At 38.2% G+C, this 19952-nt stretch overlaps 1 protein-coding gene across 1 annotated transcript in view; it reads right to left on the reverse strand.

Annotated features, from left to right (window-relative positions):
* The window catches only part of LOC126370935 (unconventional myosin-IXAa-like), a 35485-nt gene that overhangs the window by 13934 nt on the left and 1599 nt on the right, over positions 1-19952 (reverse strand). The window contains exons 3-18 of the mRNA XM_050016068.1: positions 18876-18988; positions 14252-15165; positions 12122-12302; positions 11541-11680; positions 10492-10738; positions 9996-10131; positions 9277-9425; positions 8548-8658; positions 7249-7296; positions 6614-6823; positions 5077-5271; positions 4580-4827; positions 3645-3816; positions 3143-3332; positions 2607-2692; positions 828-899 (exon numbers count right to left, since the gene is read on the reverse strand). Of these exons, the coding sequence (XP_049872025.1) occupies positions 828-899; positions 2607-2692; positions 3143-3332; positions 3645-3816; positions 4580-4827; positions 5077-5271; positions 6614-6823; positions 7249-7296; positions 8548-8658; positions 9277-9425; positions 9996-10131; positions 10492-10738; positions 11541-11680; positions 12122-12302; positions 14252-15165; positions 18876-18988 (3212 nt within the window). The remainder of the gene's footprint in view (positions 1-827; positions 900-2606; positions 2693-3142; positions 3333-3644; positions 3817-4579; positions 4828-5076; positions 5272-6613; positions 6824-7248; positions 7297-8547; positions 8659-9276; positions 9426-9995; positions 10132-10491; positions 10739-11540; positions 11681-12121; positions 12303-14251; positions 15166-18875; positions 18989-19952) is intronic.

A 19952-nucleotide genomic window follows, 5' to 3' on the forward strand; every position in this document is an offset into this window, starting at 1 on the left:
AAAACTTAAAAGTAAACTGCGAAGGTTTTAAAAATACTAGTTGATTAAATAAGCCATTTTCCTTCGATAATCTATAGTCAGAAATCGTTTTGTTACTTTCTCAGAAAGCAACAAATACAATTGTGTTTACGTAGGTAATTAATTAATCGTCCGTATCATTCATTGTTCGGTTCAAATGCTTTTTTATGACGAAACAGTACAATAAACACAACACAAACAGTACAAACTCGCTTTTTGGGAGTCGTTACTTTATCGTCATCTAATGTATGGCGCTTATGGCGGCTCAATATTAACCCTGACAGCAAGATTGATGGGGTTGGCAATCCACCTCACAACCCACACGATAGAAGAAGAATGTAACGTCAAGTGAAACCTTAACTTGATTAAATAAATAAAAAATCTTACCAGCAAAATGGATGCTAATTGTCTTGAAATTGTGTTTCTGTAACTACTATTGGGATTACCAGAGTTAAAAGGCATCGTTCGGAAGCTACGTTATTGTGGCACAAAATTTTCCGACACAAGTTTTGTTCTATGTATGAATACTATGTATACTTAGACTGAGGTGTTTATAGGCTTTGTACTCTGCAGTGATGGTTAATATTATATTTTTTTGGCGAAATGTGTAGTCCACATATATAGTAATATGTAGTTTACGCCGCGACTTGTGCTGAGTGTCCTTATGATCATTTCGACGAACATCCGTTTTGCTTCTTTGTAATTGTTTTGTGAATATTTTAAATGATGTTATTGTCTTGTTATTGTGTGTGGAGTTGTTATATAATAAACAATTTCTATTCTCTTCTATTTTAGTATTTCACAGTTACCTGGCAATAGGCAGGGACTGTGTAGCGCGCAGTTGTCGGGTCTTCTCCGCCTCTTCTTGGATAAGCATGTTCCTGTAATATACAATATGTATTGACGTCTCATCGTTTCAGTATTATACCTAATTCGAAGTCTATTCAGCGAACTACAAGACTCAATCTGAATGCGAACAATATCACTATCAATAATAAACAACTGAATACAAGTGATGTTTATCATTCACTAGAAGTAAAGTAACCTTATTCCTATTCCTAAGTTCTAGGCAAAACTAGAGTAAGCCTGCACTACCTTAGTTTTGCGTAGAATTCAGGAATAATTATAGAGTGGACGAATACAATAGATAAATTAAAAAATGCTAATCTTCAAATAAAATCTTTTTTTTTTTTTCATTATTTATGAATTTTAATTATGAATTAAATAACAATGAGCTCAATGGTTGACCGCTTTTACACTTTACATTATTTCCATGCTAATTCAATAGAAATATTTAATTTTGACTTGTCGTAAAAAATATTTCATTCTAAGTACTAAAATACTCCATTGCTTAATTTTTATGGTTTTTTTAAATGTCCTTGCGAGGCGTTTGCGAAAAACCTGGGGGTTAAAAAGGCCACATCGGAGCAATTCATCTAAAAAAGCAATATTGCAATTTGTCATTTGCGCATAGAAAAGTAAGTGCGCAATGCACACAAATGTCAAATAGCAATATTGTTGTTTTAGATGAATTGTTTTAATGTGTTTTTTTTAACCCCCCTGATATCATGTTTATATATAGAAGAAGTTAGGGCATGTTTGAGACTCTGATTTGGCAGAGGTTTCGATAAAAAGTTTATACACACATTTGACTGCGATTGTACACCACAATGTAAGTAAGGAGAACATTAGTTACTTCATTAATTTTGTTACAATATTTACACCAGTAAGCTCATTGTGTTCCTCACAAGTGTTTTTCACGTGTTTCAGAGTGCCTAGTGATTAGAAGATTCTAATGTAGTCGGCAGTTCAATATTATGATATGACGTATAAAATAAAATGTGTGGGATTAGTTGTGATATAAATTAAATAGTTTCACTATAAATAAAGGGTACATTCGTATTTACGGAGGTATAAGACAGGAGGATACTGGAAAATTGAGCATGAAATGAGTTGCAGAAAATTATCGTCTATTGTACAATATATTACTGTGGCAACAAATTCTTTCAAATATTTTAACTTCTTTTAAATAATTTTAAATTTTAACCGTGTTTTAGAATAGAATATTCATATTGCACAAAATGTGGTACATAAGTTGTAGTAAATGTAATAAATAATTATAGTTTCACACATTTAGCTTTAAGTAGAATGCAACTTTAGTAATGTATGTCAAGAGTGGTTAAGATATATTTTTTGATATTTTTATTGTAGATTTGCAACAGATGATATTAACTACTTGGCCGGACAAATGGGGAGCGCTCAGGGCTCTCACCCGGTACAAAATTTAAGACAACAGGCCTAAGGGTGCCCAGTTGAGCGCGAACCTAGGCTCAGGGCGTCGTCTGAGGAATATTTGACAGACTTAATCGACCCTAGTAGGTGGATAGCAGTACGCGCCGAATGGGGGATAAGCGCCCTGTGAGGGAAAGAATGATTAAGATAGAATAGTCTTTCTGAGTCTGTCTTAAGAGAATCGCGCTGCAGCCTTGGTTTTCTATATTACTACTATCAAAACTCACAAAAAACAAACATTTTACTTACACATAATTTTACACGTTAGAGTTAGTATTCTTCCATCGTATACTTACAGTTGTATGTCGATAATATTCTTCAACTGCTCGATGCTGGGCGGGCGTGGCTTGTACCCGTCCCCCTCGTGCGGCTTACTGTCATGCTGTCAACACACCACGGAACAACACGTTGTATTCGTGTGCTCACAACACTTTACAACATACCTATGCTGTTAGCTATGCGACAATCTCTGTTAGTTTTCTGAACAAGTTATTTAACACCAATACGACATTAATTCATTCAAATTGTATGTACATTTTTTGTTCTCTTGTGACCAATGACCTAAACTATTCAAGTATAATGTAATAAAAACATATTTGTTCTATATTACTATGTTACATTTGTTCATCTGACAACACTGGCTATTACAAAAGACGTATAGAGTTAGATAAATGTCCCATAGGTTACGGTCTATATAAGATTCAGTACCTGAACATTTAACATTCTTCATTTCACACGTAATTTACAGCAGGACTGTGTATTATAATAATAAAGTGAACATTAACATATCGAACATTCAGAACATAAACATGCCAAATTAGGAGGCGCTTACCTCTCTAAGCTTCACAGGTGGCAGTCGTCTTCTTAACTCGGGTAGGGTTTTCCTGAGTATGTATCCTCTGGCCGCGGCTTGGAAGGCGATGATGCCTTCTCGAAGTCGGGTGTACCACCGTCGCACGCGGCTGCCTCGAAACCACGCCTGCACTTTTACTGCTGCTTCTTGTCTTGCTACCAGCCATTGCCTTTTGAAGTAATATATATATACATATATAAACTCACGCCTATTTCCCACCGGGGTAAGCAGACTATGCAATTCCATTTGCTTCGATCCTCACACCTTTCTCTTTTTTGAAGTAACAATTTATATTAATAGTTTAAAAATAAGTTATTTTTCACAGGATACACTTCGTTCGCTCAAGTGGACGTGTAACTTAATGTCATTCCTTTATTATCATTGTAAGTAAAAAATAACTAGTTGCGAATTCGTGATGAGACGGATGATGATGATGGATAGCATACTGCAGCTCCGTGCGGTATTTCTTGTTGTTGTGTACCTGCAGTAGGACTGTATGACGATGGAGGCGCGGCGCAGCGCGAGGAAGCGACGGCGCTCAAGCACGGCGCGGAACCAGCGCTGGATGGTGATAATGGACGCCATGATCTGCTGGTGCAGCCGGTACTCCAGCTTGGTCTGCTCGCTCTCGCGCATGAAGATCTTTGTTGCACCTGAGGGATTAAAGGCCACATTGAAACAATAGGCTACTTGCCAATCTAGTCAAATTGAGATACTTTTTACGAAACATGAAAACGAAAGTTTTCCTGGGAAAAATACACATCGTTACATTACTACTATTAAGTTTAGTTGTTCTATTGTATGTAGAAACGTCTGTGACCCTGAAAACCAAAAAACATTATTTACGGAGATGTAAGACTGGAAGACACTGGTAAATTGAGCTTGAAATCATTTCAAGAGAGCATCGGGGAGCAGCTACATTGTAGCACCACTGTAGCACCTATTGAGCTGGTTTTCCCTTCGCGGGTTGGAAGGTCAGACAGGCTGTCGCCTCTGTAAAACAACGGACCTGTCAAATATTCAGGTTACGTAGCACTTATTTCTCTACATGAAGTTATAATAGTACCCATGTGCACTTGGATGTAGCTTACAATTATTTTATACAGGTATAACGAGTACAGAATGCCATCCTACGTTCAATTACGAATGCACCATGGTTCAGCAAAAATGAAGAAATACATGAATACCTTAACATTCCAACCGTCGCTACAGAGATCAAGAATTACCAAAAGAAACATCTAGAGAAACTAGCATATCATCCGCATCCCCTCGCATCAGAGCTTATAATGTGGTGAAACGACTGAAGGGAAGCCATGTTGTATAAAGTGACTCTGTGTGTCACTCAACGAAACTGCTTATAGTCTAGAGGACTGATTGTAGTTTAAACCAAGAAAAAAAAAAGTAACTGGTGCTTACCGAGCTGATAGTTGTCTCTATCCAAATTGAGTGTGGCGAGGAAGTGTCGAACATCTGTTTGAGAGGACAGCAGTCCTTTCGGCAGTAGTATGCGGTACAACTGTATGAACTCTTCGTACGTCAGGCGCACGTTGTACCCCGCTTGTCGAATGCGAACAGTCTCCAACATTCCAGTGTACCGTAACTGACGCTGGACTGTTTCTTCATCGAATACATTGGGTATCTTGTCGCTGTTTGATTTTATGCACCTGTTGGGGACAGATATGTAAAGATGACCAATTGTATTAAAACTACTGAGATTAATCTTCTTCTCTTATCGTGTGCGTTGTGTGGTGGAATACCAGCCTCATCAACCCTGGTGTCAGATTTATTTAGAGTAAATATGAACACTTTTAGATATTTAGCTGCTCGAAAAAATAATCTTCTCGCTTCCGTTAAATCGTAATATGAAAACTAAATGACAACGCTGTGGTATTTCACTAGACAATTAGACATACCTGATGAAGAATGGATTCGCCTGGTTGAGCGTCTCCATAAGTTGAGCGAGGGAGTGTTGGAACTGCGCGGCGACAGTGAGCGGTTGTTTCCGCTTGCCGGTGGGCGCGGCCGTGCGCCCCGCTAACGTCTTCACGCTCTGCAGGTTCTTCAAGCCCTTCTTCGCGCGCTCCCGGGGCCTGAACGACTTGTTCTTCCTGATAAATAAAACCAGACTATTAAACGGACCATACAAATAAAAACCGACACCAGCCACCGAAGAAAAAGAATTGTATTCGCTTTATTACATGCTCGAAAAATACTGGCTGCTTGCAATTTACAGAAGCTGTCAAATAAATAACTTTGGAGATACTTGCTATAAGAATTAAAAATATTTTTCTACTCCTCTACTTAATCTGGCATTTAAATAACCAAAAAGTCTAATATAAGTACATACATAATTAAACTCTTTGAAAAAGTGTACGCTCTATGGCCTATAAAAGCATTGTTTACAAAGTGTAACTGTACTATAATGTCGCCAAAAAAGCATTGTTGTTGTTTTTTTTTTTTTGACCTGGAAACTGGCACCTTTACTTTGTTTGGTGCCATAGATATACTATAAAAAAAAGTATACATTTGCCGCCATTTTCCCGCGCGTTGGAAAATAAATTGGACAAAATACCGATCTACATATCAACACTGCAGTAAAACCTACCAATGTACCCAATATTACCATATCACACAATACCATTCAAAATTTACATCTTCATTTTTATAAATAAAATTTTTCTTTGTATAATTTTTGTTTCATTTAAAATTACGTCGTCGTAGAAAAAGTATTGTATGCAACGTTGTATAACTAGGTCAAAAAATGCTCGTGGCGTCTCTTATTGCGATGTTCGCCAAGGCTCACATCGCAACTCACGCCACTCGCATTTTTTGACCCTTCTTATACAACTGTTGCATAAAATACTATTATACTATTTAATAAATTACAGTAATCAAGGCATCAGCTTAAAATATAAAATATCTACAGATATAACTTATTATCTATCTACATTTGACCCAAATATGTATGTAATACTAAGAACATTAGGAATATAACATATAAACAAGATGAGACCACATAATTAAACACAACAGAAATGCACGGAAAATTAAAAACCCATAGCCATCACCGTAGACAGAGAGCCCAAGAGAAAGAGACCCCAACCAATACGACGCGAGTTCATCAAACAAAATTTTGAAACCAAAAAGTTAACACTTGGAATGAGAACAATGATAAAGTGATATCAAAATAAAATGATTGTGAACATTTTCAACTCCATGCAATACGATCTTCAAACTGTTGTATCTAAAGCATGTTAACTTAAAAGAGTACACAAAGACAAACGACACAAGTAAAGAGTAAGGAACCAAGAGTAAGAGACGTTCCAAGATTTTTATGCCGCTTGTTCTTGACTCAATCGGACATGTCGCCATGTGTCTCATTCCAGGAGTGTATAGTTTTGTTTGAGGAGCGCGGCGCGGCTTGCGCGGTGCGGCCCGTGTGGCACGTACATGACGATCTGGCTGGCGCGCTGCATGACGTCGGTGTCGTCGAAGCGCTCGTCCCGCTCGCGCTCCAGGCGCCGCGTGCGCGTCTCGGCGATGCGGTAGTTTTTCCCCCCCTTCCCCGCCAACCGTGCCGAGCTAGGCGTCTCAGGCCGTTGCTTACTATCGTTTGTCCGAGGCGTCTCCCGAGCTTTACTCGCCACTCTGTGCGGCGATCTTTGTTTATCGGGTAAGAAAGGAAATGAGGATTATAAAAATTAATAAAGAAAACAAAACTCAATAAATCAAATGATTCAGTGTGCGACACATGCAAATCTGGTGCTCGCGATGTATACTCTAACAGATCGAAATGCGGATTGGCTAATAGCGAAATGTTCAAATAGACAAAAGACGATAAGGCTGTGTTTAGTTCGTTTCTTATGTTACTTTTAGATGGTATGGAAAGTTGACGTTTTTGTTAAATACTCGTAGAAACAGCTCGATTTGAGTTTTATAAATCAACGTGTATTAGACCAATATGTTACTGCTAATCACAGCCTCGTGTGGACAGGGTGATAAAGTCGTAAATAAGTCACATGGTGACATGCATTAGGTGCACATAGAACGAAGCATGCGGATACTGCGTCGGGACGGTGACTTACGCAATGCGGTTGATTGCGAGATTGATTGACGATACTGTCACCAGTTGGCTGAGCAAAGATACATTTCATTACGTCACATAACGTTACTCGCAGAAGCCGTCATAAATATATAGGAGATTGGGCGTATTTCATTTTCAATTGCATATAAAAGTGACTGATTTCATCCATTATAAATGACTGTAAAAGATGTCTACATCATGTTAAACAGTTCTGTAACTCAACAAAATTATGCTTATATTAGGTCGCCCTTTATGAGGGAAAACTCGATAAAACATCACTTTTATATGCAAATAATTTCTTCAAATTTCATATATGTTTTCATCTGCCAATTTGTCTGAAACACTCAACAATATTGGATATTCATGCCTATGTTATTATAACATTGCAGTTGTTGCATAGTTAGTTGTATACTTATCATATAAGCAATATGTTTGTATACAGATTTAATGCTTGCATACAATAATGGCATAGCCGGGTGGGGTAGGGTGTTTGTTTAGACTGCCATGATCGATCAGTTACGGTCACGGCAGACGTAGAACTGAACGATATTAGTATAATGCAGTAAGATATTATGTCGTCCATCGATCATCTACATCTAGGGTAAGTTATCAAACAACTATTCTATAAAATAACACAAACTCAAATGTTTCAGGTACTGGTAAGTAAAGGGGAATAAATGGTTACAATCATCGAGTGCTCTCAAACATTTATCGATGTGAATTGGGCTCGAGCTGATTCCATATCAATAGTTTTGGAAAAGCCCTTACGCATACCATAATATAAAACTCTTCGCCCCACAGCAGTTCGTATTTGGCGCCTTCTGGGTCTTACTTTAGTCTAAATGGCCATAAGCCGCTAAGGAGGAAGGGAGCGCGCGTGGACTGTCTCTCTCACTCGCACTTACGCGGTAAAGCAACACACGGTAAGAATTATGTTTTTGTACGGAATGTCCGGGCTGTCTTTACTCTGACTTATATGTCGTAATAGATATAGCTCGCTGTTGGAACGGGATGGATATCCTATAGATAACCTACATTATACGTTTTTTGTCATACAATACTGCAGTTGTAGGTAAACGATCATATGTATGAGTACGACATACCAATTTCATACTCAAAAATCCTTTTAAAAAAATATCCCCAGATCTGTTGAGAAACCACACACATTGCTTCTCGTGTTAACCTGCGTTCCGTCAACACACGTAATACCTTTTCCATTAATATGATACGGCACTATACCAATACAGTTTGTTCTCAAACCACGCACCCTCAACGGGAGAGAGAGTAGACAGGTGCGTACCTTATAATGCTGTCGTTAGGACAGTGTATGGAGGCGCGGGGGATTCGCGAGGCGCCGTCTACTCGGTGCACGCGGTGTCTTCTGCCGGCTTCTAGAAAGGCGAAGTAGCCCCTGCGGAATAAAAAAAGACTCTTAAGTTCGTAAGTGTCCGCGCCAACAAAGGCCCGCGGTCATGGCGTTGGCGTCACAATATCTGCATATAATAGGGTAGTTTCCAACTAGCCAAATCAGTTACTTTTTACTAAACGTCAAACACAAAAATTACTATTTGTATGAAAAAACAATCTGTGACGTCATAGAAAAACGTGACAAAATGTCGTAGTTATTATTACATTTTTCTTTATTAGAATTCACAAACAGGTTAAATAGAAAAAAAGAAAACTTTTTTTATCACTTTTAGATCTGACTTTATATAGTAATCAGAATGTCATAATTTATCTTTGTCCTAGGAAACTACCCAATTACTATGACTTGACATTTAGTTCTATTGAAAATCGAGGAACTCCTTTAGTGGGGACTTGTATATCGACTAGTAAGATGATTCCGTACTTCAGAGGGCACATTATGGGTAGTTTCCTTAGTTAAAGATAAATTATGAAATTCCGATTACTAAATGTATGTAATGATTACTAAACGATTACTAAACGACAAAACACGTTTTTTTAGTCACTGGTGATGGTGGCGGCGTCCCTAATAACAGTCCCTAAAAACAATATCAAGATCGCGTACCTAAAGAAGGCCCGCACGATGGCCCAGCGGAACACGGCGACGGGGTCGACGCCGACCAGCTCGCGCACGAACGCCAGCGACGAGTTCTTCAACACGCTCACGATGTCCTGCCGCATCAGGTCCAGGTTCTTCTCCCGCATCACTGTCACCTGCCGAGGGGATGTGATAGCTTAGTGACGGCATAGAATAAGGAATAATACTAAGTTTAGAACAGCAACTCTAGTGGTAGCCCAGTTGGTAGAACGCTTGCCTCTCACTTTGAGGTCGCAGGTTCGAATCCAGCCCAGGCCTGCTCAGCTGCTCAGCGGTGAAGTAAAACATGGTCAATACAATCTTTAGGCGCCAATTCATGCACGTATTAGGCATGTTAGTCAAGGAAGGAGGTTTCCTTTTTTTATTTTCATTTTATTTTAAATGCTAACTTGCCTGTTACTTATTATATACATATATATATATATATATATATATATATATATATACTCACGCCTATTTCCCACCGGGGTAAATAGAGACTATGGAATTCTATTTGCTTCGATCCTGACACCCTTCTCTTGCTTCCTCCACATTCATCAATCGTTTCATACACGCACGCCGGTTCAGAGTAGATCGTATTGAACCTTTTCTAAGGACATCTACAATTTGGTCAATGTATGTCCTTCTAGGTCTTTCTCTGTCTGTTACTCATTAAGAAATATTATGAGTATCGAGGATGCTCTTACCTGATATTTGACCCGGCCGGCGTAGTGTCGCACTACGAACGCGGGTTCCCGTCGCGATGGTTTCTCGTAGAACGGATTGTCCTCATGCACCGAGTTGAACTTCTGAAGTAACGTCTCATTTGTCGCCCACGGGAAACTATAAAAGTAAGCTAGATTGTAAAAGACTGAACAAATAGAATTTTAACGGCGTCTGTGGACCAGTAATTGAGCGTTGGGCTTACGATCCGGAGGTCCTGGGTTTGAATCCCGGTGGTATCATATCACAAAAATGTGGGTAGGACATTGTAGGCTGATTACCCGATCGTCCGAAAGTAAAATGATCTGTGCTTCGGAAGCCACATTAAGCCGTAGGTCCCGGTTACTAAGTACTAATGTAACATAGTCGTTACAATAGTTTGGCGGCTCAATAATGAACGCGTTCTGTTTTTTATTCGTTCCGAATTCAGCATATAAGTGACCTGTATGATATATGAAGGGCAATTTGTAGAGTACTCACTTGCACTGGTCGTCGAGCACACACAGAAGCCCCCCAGGCTTGCCCTCAATGAGCTGTAAACACCCCGTGTTGTCTGAGAACCCGATGTCAGTCCAGCGGATACCCTCCCGCCTGTACTCCTCTTGCTCATATTTAAACACGTGCTGGTTGAAATAGTACTGCAGATGTTCGTTCGCGTAGTTTATGCATAACTGCTCGAAGCTGTTGTTCGGGCCGAAGTCTTCGAAGCCGAATATGTCGAGCACGCCTGGAGAGTAACGGAGGTTTTGGTTACATTATTTTGGAACGGAATTGAAGGCGATTGGGGCAACCACCGTACTACACGCCCTATCTATGGAGTAATGAAGGCGATTACTCCACCGACAAGAGCGCAGCTCTTAAATAAAGAGATATTTTGAATTAGCGACTCGACTGCTTTGCCTGCATTTTTTGCCGATATGAGCCTTATTATTGAGGAGCTCGGTGGCGCAGCGGTAAACGCGCTCGGTCTGCGATTGTTGAAGTAAAGCAACTTTCGCAAAGGCCGGACTTAGGATCCTTAGAGCCTTATTATCAAGGCTCATAATCCGTTGTTCTCGAGATTAGCCCGAACATTAGAGGCCAAATATCCTTGCAGGCTTCTTATCATTGGGTAATGCTAGTAAGCTCCTTGCTAATAGTGAGGTCTGTTATTATTTATTTTTAAAACATTACTGTAGGTACCATACAAACATATATAACTCACGTCCTTAATCCCTATTGAGGTGGGCAGAGCCACGAGCTAGAATACAACTTACAGCTACTGTTGATACAAAGTCCTAGGATGGAAATGTTGAAACTTATGATGGCAAGGGATCAGCCTATGTAGGTACCACACTTGGTGAATATTTTTTATTTGATTTGTTTTATAAACTGTATGTCTATTTGTCGGATAAGTGTCTGATAGAAGTACTATCTGCCAGATTAGTTGTCATTAGGTTATCATATACAAGATAAGCTCACGACTATATCCCAATCAGAAAGTAGTCACACGTACATCCTGAAACACGCCCGATATCTAGTGTTCTTACCTATGCTATGTCCCTGGTGCTCTCGCAGCGTGTCCTTCTTAGACAACAGAGCGTGGTTGACCTGCATCACGATCCAGTCGAACAGCGCGCCGTAAAGACACTTCGCCATCGCGTCACGAGTCGCTATGGCCTCAGGCAGTCTAGAAGAGAAAAGAAACCAAGTTTACGAAAAATATTATTTGCATACGATTTTTTGAGGTTTACGCGGTCATTATCATGATTAAAACACATAATACCGGGTTCTTACCGCGTTATTTTCAGGGATATGAGACTCCCGATATATCAACACTGTTGCAAGTGCCATGATCGGGGGTCTGATCAATTGTCAAAATCGTAATATTATTTTCTAGAAGAGGTTATGTAAAACTAGGAAATTATTTGCTTCGAATGTTGTTTCTTTATTTCAGGTGATATTTAGTTATTAAGTATAGAAACAATGTAATTACTTACAATACAAGTATGTTAATAAAAACTCTCAGAGATTCAGAGAAACTCAACATAGTTTTTATTTCACAACATAACTTCATTGTATCTTTAAGAAGACGTTATATATATATAAATAACATTTCCATATAACAAACCTGTAGTTAATAACAAGCGTCTCTCCCGAAGCCCGGGCGCGCTTGGAGGTGAGTGCAGCGAGTAATGTCTCTTGTTTCACTCGCAATAAAGACGAGATTAGCGACACCACCTCAGGGTTGCGGACTCCGACCGCTTCGTCGTGATGGTATGACTTGCGTTGTGGTTGGAACTCCACATTGCCTGCGAAGGTTTCATTTATAGTATCATTTAAATTGTATAACAATATTTAATGGTTTTTTTTTAAAGATACACGCGTCTAGGGCCCTTTACCGATGTTATTCTTGGAGCTTCTTTTCCCGGCTATACAGGTTGTGAGACGCTGCAATACTTTTAGACGATTAAAAATGACGATTCAAAGTTAACTATGTTACCTACTGAATAAAGACATTTTTGAATTTGCATTGTATAAAACGTAATGGATGGCTACTAGCCCAAACATCTCAATTAAACTGCAGTGAAGCTGCATGGTGGAGTATATTCCAACCCCCTTCGGTTGATTGAGGGGGGCCTTGTGCCCAGCAGTGGGATGTGTAGAGGCTGTTTATGTTGTGTACTTACATAAAATTACGCTTGTAACTTCTAATGGCAGAGCTACAAGTATTCGGTGGGGTTAAAAAGGCCACATCGAAGTAAAATTCATCTATAAAAGCAATAGTGTGTGCAAGCATCTAAAAAAGCAGTAGAGTGATAAGTGACCGTCATATCGCCCATGTAATAATCCATCATGTTAGAAACGACACAATCCCTGTCGGTTTTTACGACTGGCCCGGGAAAATATGCGTCCGTTTCGAACTCGTATATCTCGAAACTTAAGAAATGGTATGAAACAAGCTTAGAAGGCTTTAAAGATTGATTTCATAGTTGATTGAGAGGGCTGTATTATTACCTACAGTTCGTATTGGGGTAGGCAGAGTACAGTCTTATCATAATGTGTATGAAAAAAGGAAAAAAACTAATATGGATAACAGGTCGGGCAAAATATTCCAAAAAACATTTGGGTTACAAAGTGTTAGTGATACCATTACAATTTTATCAAACAACACTGCAGTTATATTTGTGTTAAAGTGAGGCAAACATTGTATGTTCACTATCTATGCAGTTGATGGATAACAATTTAAGTATTTGTTTATCTTTTAATATGAAAGAGATAAGTAAACTTTTTTTGTGCTCTCATAATACTCCTTCCTAAGACCCGTGTTTTGTTATTATAAATATGGACGAGGGTAACCATAGTCAAAATAGTTGTATTTTGACTATAAGCTCACGACCCAATTGGGGTAGTCAGAGGTACATCCATCGCAAGATGAACTAAGTACCCACACCTCACCGAGCTTTCTGTTGTTAATATGTAGGCATGGATTGTATAATAAGTTATACAGGAAAAAGCACTTATAACGGAAGGAATTATTAATTTCTTGTTAATTCATAGAATAGGCTACTTAGCAACCTAGTCAAATGAGATACTTTTTACAAAACGTCAAAACGAAAGTTTTCTTTGGAGTTTCTATGGAAATACTACCCTGTGACGTCAACAATAAAAGCAGTCAAAAGTTGTACACATTGTTACTTCATCATTCATAAATAAAACTCGAAGATAAGTTGAAAAGAAACATGAGACTGATTTTTTTATCATCTTAGACTGGTGTCTATTTCTAGATTAGCATTTTATAAATTGTATTTGACGCAGTTAACTGCTCTCATATGGTATAAGAAAATAAATTAAAACTTGCGAAGTTTTATACGAGTTATTTATCAATTCACGCACAGCTAAATTTGGGGTCAATATACTGATTTACATGCCCCATTATCTGCTCATACCTAAATATTACGAATTCTACAAATTCAACACATGATATGTTATCATGATAGTTGTTAATTATCAGTGATAGATATCCGGCTTGTTTCTTGCTTGTATCTTGTTTTAAAGGCTAAAAAGAGGCAGGCATCATTGTGTGAACCACTGCCACTGAAACGCCTAAAAAGGCAACGTAAATAAGACAAACTGAAGAATGACAACATGTGAAGCGAACCTGACACTGTAATGATAAATAATAAATACCCCATCAGCTTATCAACATAACTGCTTATGCTCAAAGGACCGATCAAAAGGACAAAATAGTTAAGCTCACCTAGAAGGAGGACAGCGGAGAGGACGGCGAACAGCCGGCGTTGCTTGTCCATGGTGAAGCCGACCATCTCCATGGACTGCTTGAGGCGGGAGAACTCGTACTGCTCGTCGACGCCGGGCACGGCCCCACCGCCGGCGCGCGACAGGTACTGGTACTTGTCCACGCTCAGCAGGTGCAGCTGCTCGCGCTCCTGCTCCGACGCGCCCGCCAGCAAGTAATAAAACACATGATAGTTCCTCTCGTTCCGACCCTGACTGCAAATTCTAGACTTCTCCAACAGATACTTTTGCACCACAGCACCATGAACCATCCCATTTTCCTTATAGTTCACTTGAATAAACTTCCCGAAACGACTCGAATTATTATTGTGTGCCGTTTTTGCGTTTCCGAACGCTTCTAACACTGGCCCGGCACTTAGTATCGTCTGCTCGACACCGCTGCCGTGCGAGCCCTTCTGACTGAGCGCCGTCAGGTGGTGAAGCAGGAAGTTGGTGCTCTCCGTCTTGCCGGAGCCGCTCTCGCCGCTGATCACGATGCATTGGTTCGTCCTCTCCCGCAGCATGCAGTGATACGCCGCGTCGGCGACGGCGAAGATGTGCGGGGGCAGGCTCGAGCCGATCCTCTTGTTCTGGTACAACTTGACATATTTAGGGTTGTATATCGGATAGAACTTGAACGGGTTGAGCGCTATTAATATGGAGCCGACGTATGTGTAGATGTAGCCGGCGCCAAACCTCGCGCGGAGGTTGTCTAGCAGCGTCTGCTCGTTGAGTTCCGGCAGCTGGCACAGATCCGGGTACTCCCGGTCCTTCGGCTGATAAAGAAACCGCTGGAAGTAGTCCTTTATCAGCTGAGGGTCCACCGAGAAATTTTCCATCCATGGCTCGTCTGGAATCTTTTCGCGCAAGTAGAACCTGAAAAAATACGAAATGGATTAGTATCTCACGACAGATCAAAGAGTATAATTATAGATTATTTTTCCATTACTTTTGCGTCATATCTAAGATGAAATATAAATATTTGGGAGTAGCGGTGTGTTTAGCGTTCCCTCATGTCGGCGGTCGCAGTGGTTCAGTTTGATTGGCAGGATGGCCCGCTGTTATCACGCGCCGCCGCAGCGCCGCACCGCGCGCGGCAGGAAGGGTGACTCATGCGCATCATTAGGGACATTATCCCCAATCACTACTAGAGCTTTCGTAAAACTGGTTTGGTAATAAAATTCAAACGTAATATTTTCAATGATAATTAACAAATTACGTCTGTTCCGTTAATACGCTTAGCAAGCCTTTCGAATGAAATTCCTACACTATTATTAACTTCATTATGTAAATATGGCTGTTAATAAGGATAATTGTTGAAAAATTAACATTTGCGTTATAATTATAACAGGTAAATGACTTAATGATTCATAGAGAAACATTTAACAGATCTATGTCGGATATTTTATACAAATAGTATTGTGGTGACAGGACAGTTTGACGCGAGATACAAATAGGTAGGTTCACAAGTGTGTGATCAAGGTTACATCTCGTAACGTAATTGTAGGACTGAGATAATTACAAGGCAGTACTGGATTTAGCATTGTGTGGCGGCGAGCGCTGCGCCGGGCTACACCGAGAAATATATCCAATAAATAGCAGGTTATCATACAAAATGCTGACAGAAGAAATTACCCTAATGAACATTAATTAATAATAAACAATTTTAATACAATATATAAATATTGTGTATTATTTTTAACTGACTCAACAGCTGATATTCATAATATAAAAACTAAATATTTACACAATCTCAACAAAAGATTAATTTGTTTACTCAAAATTATTTGTTAATTTTATTATATTACTTATATGTGAAATCTACTGGGTTTTGATGCCATTAGTCACCAAGTCAGGAATATCTATGTTGTGTGTAGTTTTGTGGAAACGCTTTAAGCAATAAGGCCGCCATTTGCCACGTACCTAGTTAAGGGTCTTTTTGTAATTATTTATTTTTATTTTGGTGCAATAAAGTATATTTGTATTTGTATGTTCGTTAACTAGGCATTTGGTTTTACCAAAACTTGTATGTAATATTAAAGACTTTACTAAATTTAAAAAAATCTTTTAAACTGTTCTTCAAAATTTATCAGTTCTAGGTGGGTATATCTGTATAACTATTAAAATGTCTGATCAGTTCAGATGACCAAATCGTAACTAATTAATATTACAGTATTTAATAATTAATTAATTATTAATGAAATGAAGTGAGTATACAGCGCATTAGCTACAAGGTCAGACTTTACTCGTCATAGGCGATAGCGAATATTAACCTTTAGTCTGTGGCAGCGCTGTCAAAAAATTACCCCCCTGTCTGTGGAAGCCATTCCAAAATTTTTACGAGTTTCGCCAGCATTCAGTTTATGATGTAAATTTCACTTTTTGTGCATGGAACGTTATAATAAAGCGATTGATTACTAAAGCTAGATATATTTCCTTGTTTATAAACAATAACACAAGCCTCGAAATTATTTGTAAATAAAATACGAGCTGCTTGAATACGAAGTTTGATCAAAAATTCACTTGCACCAATATTATGCAGTCAATTATTGTTTGTGCCAAAAGTCATAGTCAAAATCAAAGGATATGACCATAAACTAGAAAAATAGAGCTTTGTAAAGACATATCACACTACATACTTTTATCGCTTTATATTGATCAATTTTATGAAAACAATATGACGAAAAATTTTGGAATGGCAAAAAAATCGGTCAGTAATATCTGCGCTTGTGTGAGTGTATTTCGTCATTCAGTCGTCTGTGTACGATAAGGATCCTGACTCGGTTCTTGAACAGTCGTCTGTGTATGATACGGATCCTGACTCGGTTGTTGAACAGTCGTCTGTGTATGATACGGATCCTGACTCGTTTGTTGAACGGTAGTCTGTGTATGATTAGGATCCTGACACATACATAGGATGTTTTATTTTTGTTCAGGTAAGGTGTGAAAATGAAATATGTCTAATAGGTATTTTTTTTATTATTTAGATATCACTTTAGTTAGATTGAGAGATAGATATCTACATGTTAAATCATTTATTCATTTACAATCAAAAACAACTGTTCTTATTATGGTTTATATGACCAAAATATTATTCTTATAAGAGCCGTATTATCACTAATAAGGGTGCAGTGATCCTTGTGGCGTCGCCTGGAAAGATAAGAGGCCGTGAAGTTGACGGAGCTGAAGGATTTGTTAAATCCATTTTATCTAAAAAAAAAAACATAAAGTTAGTAAAAGATCATCCTGTAAGTTGTATTTCAGAAATAACGGTTTTGCCATAGTAAATTTGAAAACATGTGTACGTACACAGTGTCGGCCATTTTTACTTGCGTGTGTGTGTGTGCATTTTTTAGTAATGGTTTCAATAATTTACGTTTTGGTAAATATTTATGAATTATTCATACAAAGCAATTTGATATTCAGAATCTCCATAAAATTTCCTTCAAAATAATATAAAATATGAGGTATATAAACAAGGCGTAAGTTTAGAATAACTCAAAGAAAAACACGAAAAGTTATTTGAGATCTGTAGGTTACTTTTGAACTAATATAATTCGTAAGTGAATCACTTTGAGAACTTATAATTTATAAAAATTGACACTACAATACATATAAAATAATAAAATTGAACATTTACTTACCTTTTTTAACAATTTTCAGCTTATTTTTCACTTTTAGTATTCACTTTTGGTAGTTGAAGTATCACTGGTCGAGACGGAATTTCAACCGATTTTTCTAGCGGAACTATTGAACATTTCATCCGAATGATGATTGTCTATGATAGATCATTTATTCAATTTTGTTCAAAACACAACATTATACCTTTTGCGATAGAATTAGAGTGGACAATTACGTAAAAATAGGTACCAGTCCTATGGGTCAGGATCCTAATCACACACATACGAGAGGGGTAGTCAGGATCCTTATCACACACAGATCAAAGGTTAAATATGTGGTATATTAGTGCCCGTGTTATGTGAAGTAAGGGACACACAATAATTAACCACCTGCCAGTTATAAATAACAGCCTGATTTACGATACAAGGCCGACAATTCTCTCTTTGACTGTATTACTAGGTAGGTTTTCAGAAAATTGGTGAAACTGCAGAAGCTTGTGAGATATGAAAATATTGAAAATCCTGAAGTGACCCTGTATTAAGCTTCTAAACCTATTATCCACTAAGCAACGTTTGTCGAGCGACATGTGCAATCGGAGATGTCTGCCGATGTCGCCTAGCAGAGACAAGACTTAAAGCTTCATTTTTACATTTATATTTACAGCAGACTACATTAGGTGTCGACAAGAAATATTACTCTTTGATTTTGTTAAAACAGAGAATCCGGTGTATGGTATGTATGGTCACGAGCATTAATATGTACCATGGTACCATGTCACATTAACTTTTTTGAGAAATTGAACTGTAAGTCTCACTAAATGTCAAATATGTTAGTGCGACAGAGTCCTAAAGTGGGTACATTATATTACTCATGATTGTACTGTATTTTTTGTACGTAGGTTATTATTATTATTTTGTACATAGGATACTTGTCCACACGTACAGTTGTGCGATGAATTAACTTACCTATAGTATTGGCCAGAGTTGTTGTTGGGCCAGAGCAACATGACGGCCACGGGGGACTCATTGGGCCCCAGGCGCCGCTCCTTGCACTCCCCGCTGACCATGTCTCCCACCACCTACACATAATGACATGTATTTTTAGCATATAGCTTTCTATTGAAAGTAGTTTTGGGTGACAATGCAAATAAGAATCATCATCATCATCACTAATTTAAGAACCACGCTCTTGTCGGTCTAGCATATCCCAAACAAAAAGGATAAGGATGCCGATATTGTATTTAACTATTTCTATGTAATTATGGGGTACATCATGTAGTAAATATATAATAAACATATTACTCTCCTTTGTGTTGTGCAGTAGGGTAAGAAGTTACATTTATAAAACATACAATATATTTGTAATAAATTACCGTAACACAATGCAGCTAACATTTACAACAAAGTGCTAAATCTTCAGCACCAATTATTCATTATTACTGATAAAGCTTGTAAAGTATTTGTAAACAATAAATCGGTATGTCACTTTACAGTTCCATTGAGTGATTAAAGACAGGTGGCTAGGAAGTAACAATGATCTTGACATTCAATCCCTGATGACTCATCTAGTGCAATGAGCAAAAAATCAAGTGATGACAAACACCATAAAGAAGTTAAATCCATGACTAATATATAAAGACTAGAGGAAGTGGTTGAATTAAAATGTGCTATGCACTATGCATATGCTAATGATAAATTCTGTAGCAGTGAATGTTTTATAAGTAGATGGTTATTCTTCACCAATCACATCTTTTTGGAATAATTATGTAAAATAAACAATATAAAATTATTAGGTTGCATATTTAAAGTTTTATCATATCATTGGTTGACATTCATTATCATTTTAGTGCCTTATTGACTTAAAAGGATAATTCATAATTCAATTTGTCAAGATGCAATCATCAAATAATAGTTGTCTTCCTTCAGACCACAGCCACAACATACATTCTATATTTGGTTATTATAGTTCCAGCATATAAATAGTAATAATACAACTTTATATAAAATAAAAACACCCAGAAAGAGTCTAATTAATGTGTTACA

This window comes from Pectinophora gossypiella, chromosome 11 (genome assembly GCF_024362695.1).
Source record: "Pectinophora gossypiella chromosome 11, ilPecGoss1.1, whole genome shotgun sequence".
Lineage (NCBI taxonomy): Eukaryota > Metazoa > Arthropoda > Insecta > Lepidoptera > Gelechiidae > Pectinophora > Pectinophora gossypiella.